This window comes from Cibotium barometz, chromosome 32 (assembly GCF_041138505.1).
Source record: "Cibotium barometz isolate CiBa-2024 chromosome 32, ASM4113850v1, whole genome shotgun sequence".
NCBI lineage: Eukaryota > Viridiplantae > Streptophyta > Polypodiopsida > Cyatheales > Cibotiaceae > Cibotium > Cibotium barometz.
Genome location: NC_141077.1, coordinates 42451900 through 42463857, shown reverse-complemented (window position 1 = coordinate 42463857; position 11958 = coordinate 42451900). Strand labels below are relative to the sequence as shown.

At 42.9% G+C, this 11958-nt stretch overlaps 1 protein-coding gene across 1 annotated transcript in view; it reads left to right on the top strand.

Moving 5' to 3' along the window:
- The first annotated feature begins 2656 nt into the window (after positions 1 to 2656).
- Positions 2657 to 11958, top strand: part of LOC147620214 (uncharacterized) — a 57074-nt gene continuing 47772 nt past the window's right edge. Inside the window, exons 1-5 of the mRNA XM_086772602.1 lie at positions 2657 to 2791; positions 3276 to 3431; positions 3816 to 4016; positions 4179 to 4376; positions 10420 to 10531. Of these exons, the coding sequence (XP_086628728.1) occupies positions 2657 to 2791; positions 3276 to 3431; positions 3816 to 4016; positions 4179 to 4376; positions 10420 to 10531 (802 nt within the window). The remainder of the gene's footprint in view (positions 2792 to 3275; positions 3432 to 3815; positions 4017 to 4178; positions 4377 to 10419; positions 10532 to 11958) is intronic.

The window sequence follows — 11958 nt, the reverse complement described above, 5'->3', positions numbered from 1 at the left end:
CTTATGCATTTGACCTCTCAGTTGTGCTATGTCTTGGAGACATACCTATATGCAGTGATGTTTACTTTGCTGAGATATATTACTTTCTTTCCCAGCTCCTTGTCCGCGTTGCCTCTCCTTTTTGGCTCATTTACATGGATGCTAATGAAGTTAGAGTGTTACATTGTCTTCAGCTTGGTTGGCTTGCCACTTTGCATAATTCAAGGTTTCTTTACATCAATCTATGTGGGATTACACATCTCTTTTATTTTGCTATCCTGAGAGGTTACCTTAGACTCTTATGGTGTGGCTGGATGTATGCCTTCCTGACCTCACTTGACAGTTTGTTATATCATCCCATTTCCATTGTTGATTCCACCTTGTCGGCTTGACCATTGACTAAGGTTCCTTTATTGATGTATTGACATTCAGTAATCCTTGACAGCCTATGCCTTGCTATTAGAAATTGCTTACATCTTCATACCATTATTTGGTAGTACCAATGCTGAATCTGTTGAGTCTCCTTGGCTCCAAATCAGTCTTCCCCTGCTTCCGCAAATTTCTCAACCCACCTTTCCCATATTGCTCCAAATTAACCATGCTTAGATCAGGATGCCATGGGTGATGCATTAATTGAAGAGATTGCAACAATTCGTGACTCCCTGCTCAGCTAGCCACGCGTTGCCTCTGGAGATGCATCTCATTTGGGTGATATAGCCCTTGTTGCTTCCGCATTACATGGGTAGCCACTTTCTCCTTTTGTTGCTTTGGAGGATGCCATGCATTCAACCTTCCGCTGCTCTGACAATCAGCAGACATTAATTGCTCGTGTCATACAACATGCATTTAATGTTACAGACATGGGGCTTTTTGCGTTACTCTTTGGGTATCCAGTTTATACCAATTGAGGGGGGCATCATGCTATCTCAGAGAAGCTTTTGATGCTCCTCTTATTACTGAATTGTCGGATGTCTTATTATCTATGCACTACCCATCTTAGATTTATGTATTGTCCATTGCCCCGGCACCCAGCATTGGCTAGCAGTGAAACACATCTTTTGTTATCTTCAAGGCACTTAGGACTTTGTATTATTTTATAGCAATGCGTCTTGTTTATGCTTATCGACCTACAGCGAGTGGTAACTATTTCCTTCTTAGTAGTTCATGTATTTCATGGCTTAGCAAGAAGCAACAGTGGCCACTTCAAGTTGTGAAGCTAAGTACAAGAGGGTAGTATTCACATCTATTGTGGAGTGTGTATGGCTCCATCGTCTATTGGCAGATCTTGGTGTTACATAGCCATCCTCTACCACCATTTTCATTTGCATGGCTATTATTATCATCAACGTATGCCTAGGCCATGACCATTTGTATGGCTATGTATTATCATCAACATATACCTAGGCCATTACCATTTGTATCATGCAATAAGCATAGAATAACCACACTTTATCAACATCGTGATTAAGTGGAGTTAACTTGCTAATATTGTTGGTATACCAAAAGGCGTTATGCCACATCATAGCATTCCACAATTTGTGCGTGAGCATAAATGCTAGCATTAATAGTGATACTAATGCTATTAAGTTTACTACACTTGAATTACCATGAGACCTACAATATAATTACTAGACACACTTGTTTGGATCCTTAAACTTTAAGAGGTAGTGACTTACTACTCAAGCATTTGAACAAATATTTGTTAGACACGTTATAAAAAACCAAAAATTAAAATCACATGCCATACAATAAAGAATTGATTTGGGTGAGAAGAGAGCAATCTAATTGATTTCTTAAAAAGCATAAATTGATTGTCAAAGAAGAAAAGCCGTATCGAGGGTAACTAATGCCTATGTGTGTTTAAGAGGGAGAATAAGAAGAAGAGAGAGAGAGAGAGAGAGAGCATTATAATGATGCAAAAGTACTTTTCAAATTGCAAAAAAACAATGCACGTTCTTTCAAAGCAAAGGTTATTTAAAAGGTCAACAAAAATCCAACACCTCTCTTCCTTTCTCCTCCACCCTTCACATACTAGTGCCTCTCATTGTATTTTTCAAACTTTTGGTCCACTGATAGGTGCATGAAAACGACTTTTCAATACACTTGGCCCATTGTTTTTGTCTGGTCAACATACGGTCCCATAATCTCCCATTTCTTTATTTTATTTGGTTTCATTTTGTGCAATATTTTCCATATTCTTTGGTGCAAGTCAATGATATACATATATGCAACCAACAGAGAGCAGCCGCTTGTCTTAAAGGCCTCCATGTGTGTGTGTGTGTTTTGACAAGAATCTCATGATTTTAACCCGTTTTGAATTTTCGATGCAACTATCGATTTAATTAAAGACACCCTTCAAAAAGCAAGCGTGATAAAATGAGAATGATTGTTGGGTTGTTCGAAGGGGAAAAAATCAATGTTTTTTTAGAAAAAAATAATAATAAGGAACGGCTTTTTGACTCAGTGGCTCCTTTTGACTGACACCGTGTACTCTACTCAGACTCTCTTCTGGGAGCACTCGGCTTAATAAATTGGCTTCTCTTACGTCTCTGTGCCTTCACGCGCCCCACGTCCTTGCCTTGAGTTCTCTCTTTTGCCTCCAGTTTGCTTGTTTCTCTCACCTCAGCTTTGAGCTCCCTCTCTGCCCATTGCGTTCTCTGTAACCTCGCTCTCGCTCATGGAAGGCATTAGGGACGAAGAACCGATTGTAACAGCGGGCCCAAGCCCAGAGCTTGAAGCCTCTGTTCCGAGCTTGTTGGCATGGCACTGGGTCAATCCTCTTATTGCCCTTGGTAATCGCAAGATTCTTCAGGTCACTAGTCTCTCTCTCTCTCTCTCTCTCTCTCTCTCTCTCTCACACACACACACCTCTTATTGCCATTGGTAATCGCAAGATTCTTCAGGTCACTACTCTCTCTCTCTCTCTCTCTCTCTCTCTCACACACACACACACACCCCCTCCCTCCCCCTCTCTCTCTCTCTCTCACTCTCTTTCTCAGGGGCGCGCTCACAGCGCGCCCACACTCTCTCTTTCACGGGCCCTCCCTCTCTCTCTCTCTCTCTCTCTATAGCACGCACGCTCAAAGTGGCTTCTCTCTCTCTCTCTCTCTGAAAGAAAATCGATTATATCGTATGAAAGAAACTTGCCGATCGGAGTTGCTTTTCTGGCCTTCCCTCTCTCTCTCTCTCTTTCACGGGCCCTCCCTCTCTCTCTCTCTCTCTCTATAGCACGCACGCTCAAAGTGGCTTCTCTCTCTCTCTCTCTCTGAAAGAAAATCGATTATATCGTATGAAAGAAACTTGCCGATCGGAGTTGCTTTTCTGGCATTAGGGACGAAGAACCGATTGTAACAGCGGGCCCAAGCCCAGAGCTTGAAGCCTCTGTTCCGAGCTTGTTGGCATGGCACTGGGTCAATCCTCTTATTGCCCTTGGTAATCGCAAGATTCTTCAGGTCACTAGTCTCTCTCTCTCTCTCTCTCTCTCTCTCTCTCTCTCACACACACACACCTCTTATTGCCATTGGTAATCGCAAGATTCTTCAGGTCACTACTCTCTCTCTCTCTCTCTCTCTCTCTCTCTCTCTCACACACACACACACACACACCCCCTCCCTCCCCCTCTCTCTCTCTCTCTCACTCTCTTTCTCAGGGGCGCGCTCACAGCGCGCCCACACTCTCTCTTTCACGGGCCCTCCCTCTCTCTCTCTCTCTCTCTCTATAGCACGCACGCTCAAAGTGGCTTCTCTCTCTCTCTCTCTCTGAAAGAAAATCGATTATATCGTATGAAAGAAACTTGCCGATCGGAGTTGCTTTTCTGGCCTTGTATCTGTGTGTAGGCAGAAGATCTCTACGACTTAACCCCCAAGGACAGAACACTCCATTGTGAAGCACAATGGAAGAAGGCCATCGAAGAAGAAGAATTAAAGTCGAAGGAGCCAAAAATCAGAGTGTGGGCACTTCTTTTCAAAACCTTAGGCAAGGCTTACTTTATGGCAGCGTTATGGAAACCTCTCTGGCTGGTTGCCGTCCTTGTGCAGGTAATTACAAGTCAGTACTCTAGGTTGGCCGATGGGCAAGAGATCAAATTGCATTGGCAAATAATTAACATGACTTTTCTATAAAATGCAAGGCGGATCCATGTTTACTTGTGGTCTTCTGTTCTGGTCCTTTTCAATAATATATTGTATTCTACCGCGCAGGTATATGTTTTGAAGGTACTCGTGCAGGTTGCAGAAAATCACGCTGGGCATTTTCACTGGTGGAGGGGTATGCTGCTAGTGCTAGCCATGTTCGTTGCATCAACGGCTCAGAGTATGTCACAAAACAATCTCTTCAATTCTAGCCAAAGGATAAGCATGCGAGCACGTGCGATCATCAGCATGGCTGTCTTTGACAAGGTTAGTTTAAAACCGTAGCTAGTTACTTACAAAGACTACAAAACGTACGCAATTAATTATCATGATATATGCAAGAGTGCTTCTTCCGTGAGTGTGTTTCCGAGAAAGAGAGAGAAAAGAGAAAGAGAGGCGTTTTTAACGTCATAGCCCATGGCCAGCGGATGACAGAATGTATTATAGACACTTTGTAGCATGGCGGATCATGGTGTACCTTGGGTACGTGCTGCACTTGTGAGATCTCGGTCGTCCAAGATAAAGCGATCTTGGCCGTTGAGAAGGGAGACATCCTGGCCGTTTAGATGAATTGAATCTGGGCCGCAGGATCGTATTTGATCCCAGCCATTCAGATGAATTGAATCTCCACCTTTAGATCGCAATTGATCGTGGCCGCTAATCACAGCCACACCAGATGAGATCGAGGCCATTGAGTAGAGAGAGATCGTGGCCGTTGAGAGCAAGACCATCATTGGCCTGGATATGCGCCTGTAGGAGCAGCAGCCAACGATTGACGGATGATCAGGCCCTCTAAAATGCAGCCAGCCTTCTGATTGTGCGCCACAGAGGAGTCATGACCCCTGTTGTTTTGCAGGGAGGGAGCCAATCTTCAGCGATTTGCTGTGTAGGCTGCATGGTGGCTTTCTACACTTTCAGTTGCAGAAATCGTGCTCCACGATGATACCATGATGAAATTAGAAGAGACCTGAGTAGATTAGGGAGAAAAGCCATTGAAACACACACACACACACACACACACACACAGAGAGAGAGAAAGAGAGACTAAATATGCATAATTATTCATTGAGTTTGGTCGTAGTCCTGAGAGTCTGTGTTTCTCCAGATCTAACAAGAGGACTACCGGCCCCAACCTATCCAAACTCGATTAGTTCTATGTTGCCGAGAGTGGGCTTGCGGGCACGACTGCATGATTGGTATCTTGGTTGGCACTCCTTTTCCGACCACGCTTGCCTCTCTACAATAGCTTCAGGAGAGTGCACCAGATAGCCTGTGGATTGAGAGACAGCTGGCTGCCCCGTCGGAGCTCTAATCCATTATCTCATGAAAGGTGGTCTCATGGGGATTGCCTTATGGTTACATGACCCATGCTAGAGAGGTTGACTGAGGGTTTGATCCCCTTTATTCCCATAGAGGGAGGTGAGATCCGGTAGCAGAGACCCAGGGACTACTTACAAAATTCTGGCAATGGCCATCAACCAGAGATTATAGCCCTTCCTCCCCGACTTGATTCATGGTACACAAACTGGTTTTGCTCAAGATCAGAGTATTCTGGACACAACATCTTCACCTTCTGGGAGGTGGCTGTGTAGGATTTGATTGTGCTCCTTTTTTATTTCACGAAAGTCTATGACAGAGTAGATTGGGGCTTTCTAGAGGGGACGATGTGTAGGACGGGCTTCCTAGAGATGTGGTTCCAAGGTGTATCAGGACTCTACTCAGCTTCTCATAGCTAGGTTCTTATTTAGGGTGCTAGAGGTGATAGATTTTTGCTTTCATGATCAGTTTGGCAAGGGTGCCCTCTAACACCTTATCTATTCCTTTTCATCACATGACCAATGCCATGAGCAACTTTCTCTCTGCCCAGGAGACTGGACTCCAAGGACTACGTCTCCCCATCTGAGTGGTGCAAGAGGAGCTTCTTGATTCTGAGTTCTCTTCCGAGTTCGCCGATGACACAGCAACATACCTGTCGGGGCAGAGGGGAGCCTCCAGAGATTTGCCGAGGTGATTGAGATTTTTTGTCGTGCATCTATAGCATAGACCAACTGGCACAAGTTGTGCGGATTTTGGGTTGCTCATCGCTTACCCTGACTTGGCATCCAGTTGAGGCTTTTCAATGGGTCTTAAGGTGAACTCTAATTCGTTACCTTGGATGCCAGGTTGGCATTGACATCTCCTCCGAGCATAGCAATAGCTCGCCCCCCTTCTTCTGAGCATTCGAAAGAAGTTGTTATACTAAAGTTTAGCCAGGTTTTCCTTAGCTAGGCGGGTAGTGGTGGCAAACCAGGTTCTTCTTGCCAGCATGTGGTACATTACCTGCTCGTCTTTCTGTCGTCGGGGGCATGTACTTGGTCAGGTTTAGTAGTCGATCCAAAATTTTCCATGGGCCGGTAGTAGTAGAGCAACAATGGGAGATCGACCAAAGGTGGCCTGGGAGAGTGATCATTTAGCCGGCCACAATAAAGAGGGGGCTTGGGCAAATTGATTGTTCGAGGTCTTGTTTTGAGGATGATGAGCTAAAAGAACTGGCATGTGGCTACTAAGCGGGGTTAGGGACCTTCGTGTAGTAGAGGTCATTAAAGTTGCTCATTTGGAGCTGCATCTAGACTATGGTGGTGAGAGGTGTGGGGCTGTCAATGTACAGGAAGTTATAGATGGGTCTATTTTCCATGCACAAGAACTTGTGTAGGGACTTCCATCTTTTTGTTTGGCATGTACCTAGGGTCAATGTATACTTCTCTAGGTGTAGCCATGTATTCTCACCACATTTGGTGGGGTCATTGTGAGGAGATAGGGTATATGCCACTTGGATTGGACACCTATGTGATAGTCCCTAAGATCATTGAAGTGCTAGTCTCCTTTGGTATGTTATGGGTGGCCGGTCTTCCACTGGATAAATAGGTGATCCATGTTGTTCATTCACCAGATGGATTTCGGACGCTGTATTAAGGCGGTTATAAAAGTTACCTTAGAATGTTAGGTCCCACATATTTGGTAGGTATGTGAGTTGCTTTCATGGATAGGCAAGGATACCTGTCAGTCCTTCCCATCGTCTTCATTGGGGCTTCTTCCTATGTAGTCAGCTGATGCTGTCTCATTGAGATCGGGCTCCTCAAAGTAGGTATGGAGGATGATGCAGATGGATTGGCAGGGGTGTTATGGGTGGGGTGTAGAGTTAGGCCCGTTGGAGTGGTGGGTGCCATGGCTTCAAGAGGATCACTCATGGCTGAGGTTGGGTTTGGCTCTTGTGGATATTTTTTGTCACCTAAACTATGAGAAGAGTATGCCGCATGGGTATGATTGGTTTTGTTGCACCAAACATCTGATCTCAGTCCAAAAATGTTTTTTCTTGTGTCCTATAACAATATTGGCATCGCCCTTTAGTTCTTCTTGAATATCCACTATTTGCTTCCTGCCTTACTTCTTTCGGGCTTTTGCTCTTTATCAGCATCCAAACCTAAACTAGAGTCAGAGTTAGAAGTGTCTTCACTAGACACTAGAGACTCCTCTTCCTTCTCTCTTTTCCTTTCTCAGACTTCTCCTTCTTCTTACGCTCTTTCTTGCTCTTCATCAAGATTCTTTTTGCTCTCATTACTACTGCCACCACTTGCTCAAATGTGAGGGTTTCAAATCAAACAAGGCCACAGCTATCTAGAGCTTTGTTTGCAATCCTCCAATGAGCCATTGGCTCACAGTAGGGTGTTGTGCTGCTGGTCTCTTGGCTTGAACCAATCTCATTAGTTGGTTTCTTTACCACCCAATGTTGTTTAAAGAACTCTTTCTGTTGAGCCACTAGAGCTTTGGTGGCTAAAAGTGTGGCTTCAAATGGGAAAACATGGGCATGTGAATCTTCATCACTCTTCCCTTTGAACTTTGGTTACTTCAATTTCTATTGTCTTCTCTTTGGTCTTCTTGTGTTTGGTCTTGTAGTTCTAGTTGTTCTTCACCATTGCTTTATCCTAAAAACATGGGCATGTGAATCTTCATCACTCTTCCCTTTGAACTTTGGTTACTTCAATTTCTATTGTCTTCTCTTTGGTCTTCTTGTGTTTGGTCTTGTAGCTCTAGTTGTTCTTCACCATTGCTTTATCCTAAAAATTCTTGATCTTCTTGAATTTCTTGATCTTAGAGCCCATCTTCCTTCATAGCTTCTTGTTGTTTCTACTCCTGCTACAAAGGTATTCTCTCTAGAGTTGATTTGTGTGCTATCGCTCACCACCATTTTCGTCTAGTCTTGGCTACGTGCATTGGTAACGCATGGATCTAGATGAGTGTCCATCATTTTCCATTCAGCCTCCATGCGCACAACTTCACTAGAAATCACTTGTCATAACCACAACTCTAGCTCTCGTGTCATGACGTAGTAGAATCACACAACACCTTCTAAGACATGGTTAGCCCACTCCACTTAGCTCTGATCTTCCTATCGAGGTTTCTTCCAAACGCTTGACACTTCTAAATCTCTAGCGCTTCCTAAATTCCCAGCAGTTCAGTTCCCACTGCTTACTTCTCTCATTCATTCCCCCCAGCACTCATTCCCTAGTAGAGTTAGATTCCCCATGAGTTATTTGCCTAACAAGATCACCGACACTTCAGTGATTCTGGGACACCTAGCTAGCTCTCCTGAGTTGAGTTGTACGACTATGCCTAACACCATTAGTGGGTAAAACATGCTCATCATGTTCACTGGTCTATGTGAACATGTATGCTCTAGAGATTATTCCAGATGAGGCAAAGTACTGTTCAGAATGAGTCTATATAGGAGGAAGGAGTCCCCACTCTAGCTGTTATTAGTGCAACAAAGACTGACTTGCTTGAACTACAATACTCATCTGCATGCTTACAATTGTGCGAAAATGAACGTTCATGAATGTTAAAGAAAATCACACATGATATGCACAATTACTATTATGGACATCACATATATTGAACACAATGCGCAGATAGATTGAATCCATTAGGTATAAGACGGATAGTTAGCTTAGGATACACATTCTAACTTCCATTTCTTACTTAGGCAACACAAGATAGTTTTATCACTATAAGTCATGACTCCCTCCTTACAAGATGAGACTCATCAATAACATGCCACACTGGTTAGTCTATTTCCCCCCCTCTCTCTCTCTTCTATCCTATGCACTACTTTTTATTCCTCTCTGCTCATCCGAGTACTACCCACCATTATAAAAGGTTGTTGCCATGAAAGACTCTGCTGGGTCATGAGGAGTCTGCCAGGTGAGACCACTACAGGTCGGTTGATGGTAGTGAACCATGGGGTTGTTCTCTCGCCATCATTTGTGTCTACCCATGGGTGGGTTTATCTATTGTGTCTTTGTAATTGCATCCAAATGTTTTCCTATATGTGATAACCTATTTAGAAATCATGTGAACTATTGATACGCGTACTAGTAAGTTTGTTATACATTCTTTAATGGAACTTATTAACCTATTAGGACATAGGGTCATATTAAGGTTGATAATGGAGGCCGTGTAGAATGCATTAAGACTAGGTCAAGCATAATGCTACAGAGATGGAACTAGTGGTGTTATTCAGTCGTCCCACAAAGCTAGCAAAGCCCCACTGGACCGATGTCAACCCCCCTACTTAGTCACCCCTGCCAAAGCTATTTGCAAACCACTTCACAGAAGTAGACATTAGCATTCTTCTGAAACTCTATAGGCCTTACAAGGAGCAAAATTCAAAAGCTGTGGTCCAAAATTTTGCTCAATTGGTATATAGAGAATTAAAGAAACTGCTGACTCTAGGAGGACAATAGCAGACAATGTACTATATTTGGTAGACTTCCTGTCTAATAAGCATTTTTTTAAAAATAGTAGAGATACTACGCGCTATATTTGCTAAAGTGGTGCAAATGTTCAGTCTAAATAGAGCATAAGCATGTGGAGATCAAAGAACACCTCAAATGCTATATTTTTTAACTAGGCTGGTGAAATTTATTATTGAAAAAATCATTAAAATTGTATATAAAATTCAATGAGTCCAGTTTGCACAACCAATAGGTTACTGACAAATTCTTTATAGTTGAGATTGAGGAATAAATTGTAAATTGAACATTAGGTCAAAGGACACTTGAAATGATATGTCTTTGCTAAAACACCTCAATGCATTTCCATGCAACAATTCTATCAAAATACTATGAATTAAATCAAGGACAAAGAAAGAGTACTAGCATATTTTAGAGTTAAGTTCTTCTTCTTCTTTTTGGGTAGAAAGATATATAGGATTTCATAACCAGAATTTTGTTTCTTGATGAGTGATCTGACTTGTATTGTTGTTTCTTGGCAGCTACTTTCTTTAAAGCTTGTAGCCTCAACAGGAAGCAGCGATGGGACGGTGCTGAATCTTATCACTAATGACACACAAAAGCTAATTGATGCAGGAACTTATTTTCATTTTGGTAAGCATTCTTTTGCTTGCACCTTAATGTCTCTCTTTTCCTTATCTTCCAATTTCAATTGAAATGTACTTTTTTTGTACTAATTTGTATTTCTCACTAACTTAGCTTAGCCCTATTGGGTTCTTTATTCGGGGTTTAACATGCAACAAAAATCATCTCCTTTGTCATTAGTGACCAATGTGTATTTTTATCTTAAGATGCAAGGCCACCATGCAGAGAAAGCCAAATAAAAGAGGAAATCTTCGTTTCCATATACGAGTGTCACAACCTATGCCAATAAACTCTCGGAATGTCAAAAGGGTGATCCCATAAGCCTCACAATGCTATCTTAAAGTAGGGACTCTCTAGATTGTCCCAGAACCAAGCGTTTGGCATCCCGCATAGTGTAACTAAAGAAGGGCATGCTTTTTGTGGGGTGAAAAGCATCCCTCCACTCCCACTCACCAAGGTCCTCGTGCAGGTATCTGATAGGACACTCATCATATAACGAGAGGCTCCGAGAGTTCGTAATCATCCCTTGAGGGGGATCAATATAGATGTGCTTCCCTGGCCTACCCACCACTTTCACTAGCCAGACCACCAGACCCTCAACGATAATCTGCCCAAGACTTCTCTCCACGAGCCATCTATCATCGATGGAGTAAAAGGCCAATACATCATCGATGGAGTAAAAGGCCAATACATCATCCTCACCTAAAGATGGAAGGCACATGACCTGAAGAGGTACCCCTGTGTCTGTGAAAATACCCCAAACTATAAGTGATGTGGCCCTTCCACTAAGATGCACCAGAGCAGCTGGAAACTTCTAAGGTAGTACGAGAAAAACCTACACTGTAGTGGCAAATCTATCTCTTTTTGAGATAGATATAGATTGGGCTTTTAAAATCATTTCCATGTGTGTATTGAGTCAATAATGGGTTCTCTTCCTGAGCACTCCCCCCAAATCTGATTGTATCTACATGTGTTTTTGTCTCCTTTCTTCAACCTATCCCTATTTTTAGGGAGGGGGATAGTTCTGGAAGACAAAGAATCTTATGTGTGGTCAAGCTCCATTTGTAGGCTTGATTGTAATCTATTTTATCATGTCCGATATGGCCACTATGATCTTTTTCATTACGTGGTGCAAGTGAGCTTAAATCACCTTAAGAATGAAGGCTATTCCTCATAACACCACCCTAACTCCAAAGGGGGTTTTGTTGGATATTTGGAGTTGTGTGTGTGTGAACACACCTTACGTGTGTTAGTTCATGTATGTGTGTGAACTACCTCTTATAGGTGGATAAGTGTGCATTTAAGGCAAGTCTTTGAGGTTGGTACAACCCAAAGGCTATAAAAAGCATTGTACTTGGTGTATCAAACATCAATCAATCATTGAGTTCTGCAATCATCTCTCTCTAGAGCATTGAGTTGTACAACCCAAGGCTATA